The sequence below is a fragment of the Etheostoma cragini genome, chromosome 2 (genome assembly GCF_013103735.1).
Source record: "Etheostoma cragini isolate CJK2018 chromosome 2, CSU_Ecrag_1.0, whole genome shotgun sequence".
NCBI classification, from domain to species: domain Eukaryota; kingdom Metazoa; phylum Chordata; class Actinopteri; order Perciformes; family Percidae; genus Etheostoma; species Etheostoma cragini.
In genome coordinates this window covers 23192356-23197218 of record NC_048408.1, presented here as the reverse complement: position 1 = coordinate 23197218, position 4863 = coordinate 23192356, and the positions used below count along the sequence as shown (strand labels likewise).

Below are 4863 nucleotides of genomic sequence, written 5' to 3'. Positions count from 1 at the left end.
ACAAAGCATCTCATTGAGAGTGTGTGGAGATGCTCATCTGTGGAGCTGTGCGCTCTAAGGACTGATCTCATCTTTTGCACTTCCAGGCTCCTGCTTTGTTGACTTCTGATTCACACTATTTTGTCTCATTCCTTTTGTTTCTTGTTTCCCATTATGTACAAATGCATATACATCACTATATTTGGTTTGCCTTCATTTTCATCCCTAGTAGGTGTGTGTGTGTGTGTGTGTGTGTGTGTGTGTGTGTGTGTGTGTTTAGACCTTTGGAGTCTTTCCCACAAATTCTACCACTTCCTTTTCTTCTTTATGCTCACTTCATTCCTGTTGGCCTAAAGCCAACCAATAAGAGTTCAACAACGCAAAGGTAGTGGGCACTGTCAGTGTGTGTAACCACCAGGAAACAGGAAGTCAGGGAAATTCTTAGAAAAGCTGTTAGTCTGTCACTTTTACTCCTGCACTGTGACACAGATGCATGGTACTGTACCATGCTCACAGAGTGCTCCAACAGTAGATTTAAATTTGGTCCTGGTGGGTATTAACACACAATTAAAGTTCTTATTGAACTGTTAGGAACCGTTATGGTTCTAAATCATAGTGATCGTCTTTTTTAAATACTATTACTGTGTTAACTGGCTTCATGCAGAACTTAAGTTGTCTTTTATGTTGCTTGTTTGCTTATGTTTTGTATTCTCTCGCATCTCTGTAGGTCTGTTCAGAAGAGCAAGGCACTTGTGGCATGACGACGACTAACAAAGGAAATAAAGCCTTGAAGGTGAGAGAGTGCATATTTTACATTTGATTCTCTGTGTTGGATATGTCATTTGGTCTCACTCCTCTTCTTCCTCCTGTTTCCTCCAGGTGAAGCGTGAGCCGGGGGAGAATGGCACCAGCCTCACAGACGACGAGTTGGTGACCATGTCAGTGCGGGAGCTGAACCAGCACCTCAGAGGGCTCACCAAAGAAGAGATCCTGCAACTGAAACAACGGCGGCGCACCCTAAAGAACCGGGGCTACGCTGCCAGCTGCCGGGTGAAGCGAGTCACTCAAAAGGAGGAGCTGGAGAAGCAGAAGACCCAGCTGCAGCAGGAGGTAGACAAACTGGCCAATGAGAATGCTTCGATGCGTGTGGAGCTGGACGCTCTGAGGTCTAAGTACGAGGCGTTACAGACCTTTGCCAGGACTGTGGCAAGGAGCCCCACTGTCGGGGTTGGGGTGAGGGCTGGGGTGGGAGGAGGAGGGATGGCGTCATCAGTCATCGGCCCACTCATACCGGGTAAGATGGCAACAGCGACGAGCGTGATTACAATAGTGAAGTCAAAAACAGATGCACGGTCTTGAGGGAGGGGAAGATAGATGAGGGTATCGGGATGGAGTTCAGCTGCAACAGAGTAATTCTTCTCTGCTGACCACCTCTCTTCCACCTGCACTGACAGCTGGGCAGTCTGGATCACATCAGTTCAGTCACGTTCAGTGCAGGTGAAGGAAAGGATGAAAGCAGAGGATGAATATTGAGACTATAAAGATGCAAGTCCTCGGTCAGCGCCTGATCATTTAGCACAGGACAGATACACAGGGTTCGGTCACTGAAAACCTAGAAAAGTCAAAGAATTATTTGAGATTAATTTTGTTCCAAAGCCAGCAGGAAAAAAAAATTACAAAAAGTCAATCACTTTGGAAAAATCATTGTTCAATGTCAAGTTTTACTGCTGGCAGATCAAGATATTTGTAAGTGTGTAAATATTTAAAGTGGACAATTGCCCGAAACAAGATGTAAAACATTTAAATTTGCTACACCAACAAAATATATTGTAACACATGCGTTACATATGTAATTTAATCAGAAAGAAGGTATTATTGTGTTAGTTATAGAAGTCATCTTATCAGATGGACACAAACAGTGTTGGGTCCCTGAGTTCCAAAAGAATCCACCAGATTTGATGTGACCTGCTGATTTCAATGGCTGAAGAGAAGTCCCACCATGCTCCACCGTAGCCAAGAACCTTTTCAGAAAAGTACTATAGAAAAACGTATATTACGCAATGGTGGTAAATGTATTTCAAATGTTTTGTACTGTGTTGTCATTCACATGAGGTCCAAAGTGTATTCTCTGTGTCAATTGTTATATATCAGGAATTCTGTGAAATTCTGTGGCGCGTGTTCGTTTTGGTATGACTATATTTAGTAAGCTGTATTTTTACTACGGTCTCTTCACTTTCTCTGTCCAGCTCTCTTTCTCTCGTCTATTCTTTCTCTGTCCTTCCATTTTTTAATTCTGGCTGGTTTCCATCATTACACACAGTACTTCCTGGATCCAACAGAAAGAGGTGGGATAAAGCAATTGATATTTACCAAAAATCAAACACAACATACTATAGAGAGAAAAGGAGATAAAGTTAGTATATTTGTAGGAATCTTCAGGGAAATGGTCTTTTGAACACCAGAGCTAAATTAAGATAAAGCTGTCTTATGTCTGTTTGAGGTTCTCTAAGTATATTCAAGAAAATCGGAAGGGCAAGTGCCTTGGTCTCCTAAAGATATGCATCAAGAAGAAGTAGAGAGGACGTTGGGAATTGTGGAAGGACGGTGAAGGTTCAATGCAGGTGTTTGCTTATACCTGTGCTAAATGTGAAACACTGACCAATCAGGAATCAGGTTGTGACAGCATTTAACTATGGCTGTGTGTTGTTGTATAAGCTGTGTAGTAGCAGGATTAATTATATTAATAACACCCATTTATGTGACTTGGCAGTTTATTTATTTAAAGGGTCTGTAAAACAGCTCCATGTCCTTGCACAGAACATGCTTCAGAAAGTTGATGTTCTGTTGAGTAAAAGTCAATCTTTCTGTTTTCTGTTAATGACTTGGTTTGCATGCTGATGAATTTAATTGGCTAGTGACTCAGATAGCTTGGTAATTACACCTAGAGCATCATTATTGCCTCAAATTAAAGTGGTTTATGTTGCATTTATCTTGCTTTTAACCACAACGCTCACTTTGCAAGTGCTAGGGTGATAACTGACAATGCAGTCAGCCAGCAAGGACAGCAAAGATCTTTCTCTAAATTTCCAGTCACACAAATGGGATGTCATTTCCCACGAGTTTTACCATAAAATAAGTAGTCTTAAGTGGTGTTCTATACTCCAAGAATCTGTATCCGTATGGTAGCGTCTGGAATTTTATAAAGACAATTATCTTTGCATTGTTTGTAATGACCTATTAAAAAAAAAAAAAAAAGGTATAACAAAATCTGTTTGATATACAGTATCTCTCTATTTTGCAATTGTACCAAAAGTGGCTTAACTACTGAATAGCTTTGTTTTTTCTCTAGTGACTAGGCACGTGTGTGTAACCGTGAACTAGCGTGTGGTGTGCTGTGTACGTATGTGACGAGGTAACTATTAATGTTCACTATTTCATGGATTTGACTTTGATCCTTGTTTCATTTCAAGCCGAAGCGGGTGATGACACTGGGGGTAACTGCACTCTTTTCTCTAATCATAAGATCTTTGTCCTCCCTGCCCTGTCGTTCAGCTCCAGCACTGCGGACGTGTTAGTGTATTTATCTGCTTGTAATATGCACTCATGATTTGAACATTTTTTTATTTCACTTTGGCAGACCCGTTTTCCGTATTTCAGGTCTCTGTGGCTTTACTTTGGTCCTTGCAGTGTTGAAAGCTTGTTATTGCAGCTAGAATGACCGCTGAGGTGAGGAAGTGTTATGATGAACCTCAAACGTTTGATACTGTGTATTCACGTCATCTGACAAGGTAACAGAGATGTAAACCTTAACAATGGGCCTGTTTAGCTGCAACACCCCTACTCCTTCAATAACTTATTTTTGTAGTGTGAGATAAAACTATTTGTTTTTTGCTGTGTACATTTTATATAGTTATGAATATATATATATAATGTTCCTGTTTTGTTTTTGAATTGTTCTGTAAGTGTCAGGGAAGTGAAACAAATTTGTTAATGTATTTGGTGTTTTATGAAGATAAAAAACTGTATTTAATGCTATTTAATAGTTTGTCTGTTAAAGAGTTTAGGTTTACTACACAAAGTACAATTGCCTCAAATTGGTTGTTTTTTTACCTAATGAAAACCTGATTTTAAATCATTTACTGAAATAGAAGCAATTTACATAAAAGCAAAACAGTACATGCAGCCTTTTTACCTGAACCGCTACTTTTCCACTGTGAAGAAAAAGGAGTAAACTAGCCTACTGCTGTGCAGTTATTAAGATTAAGGAGGTACCGGTTTGTCTGTATCTGGACCCTACATTCATAGAAAATCAAAGAAGGGTGAACAGTGAGCGAAGGCATTGGAAGGAAAATGGGTTTCATATTTAAAATAAATTATTCCTCCATAATCTTTACACTGATTTGTATGTTCAGTCAACCATGAAATCAGAGAACTAAAAATGTCATATTAGTTGTTGTTTTTTAAACGTGTTATCATGTGATATTCAGCTACAAGTAAATATAGGTATCCCAGACGGTATCTGTATGTATGTGCTCTGTACTTTTTTTACGTGTCCTGTTTTGTAATATGACAATGCTATTATTTGATTTTCTATTGGATTTTTTCCCCACATATTATATATTTCACAAGACATCTCTAATTATGCAAACTGTGTAAGGCAAAATTAGACCTCCTGCCACACAGGAGCAGTAATACTTTTGTAGTAGTTGTTGTGTCAAGTTGTCCGTTTTATAATTGCAGGTATTGTGTGATGTGACAAGGTTAAAGAGCTCATATACAGAGTGTTTTGCAATTTAAAGTTGACTATAAATGCCAGCGCCAGTTTGTCTCTGTTTAAATCCAGTTTATGTGTTGTGGCTTACATTGCTGTTACAGAGAGTCACT

At 39.4% G+C, this 4863-nt stretch overlaps 1 protein-coding gene across 4 annotated transcripts in view; it reads left to right on the top strand.

Moving 5' to 3' along the window:
- mafgb (v-maf avian musculoaponeurotic fibrosarcoma oncogene homolog Gb) overlaps positions 1-3108 on the top strand; it is a 14724-nt gene extending 11616 nt beyond the window's left edge. For 3 of the 4 annotated variants that reach the window (XM_034896640.1, XM_034896653.1, XM_034896661.1), the window contains 2 exons: positions 707-772; positions 859-3108. In XM_034896640.1, the coding sequence (XP_034752531.1) occupies positions 707-772; positions 859-1338 (546 nt within the window). In that variant the 3' untranslated portion in view covers positions 1339-3108. Of the gene's footprint in view, positions 1-270; positions 529-706; positions 773-858 lie in introns of those variants that run through there. The other variant, XM_034896646.1, reaches the window with a different exon arrangement.
- The last annotated feature ends 1755 nt before the right edge of the window (positions 3109-4863 follow it).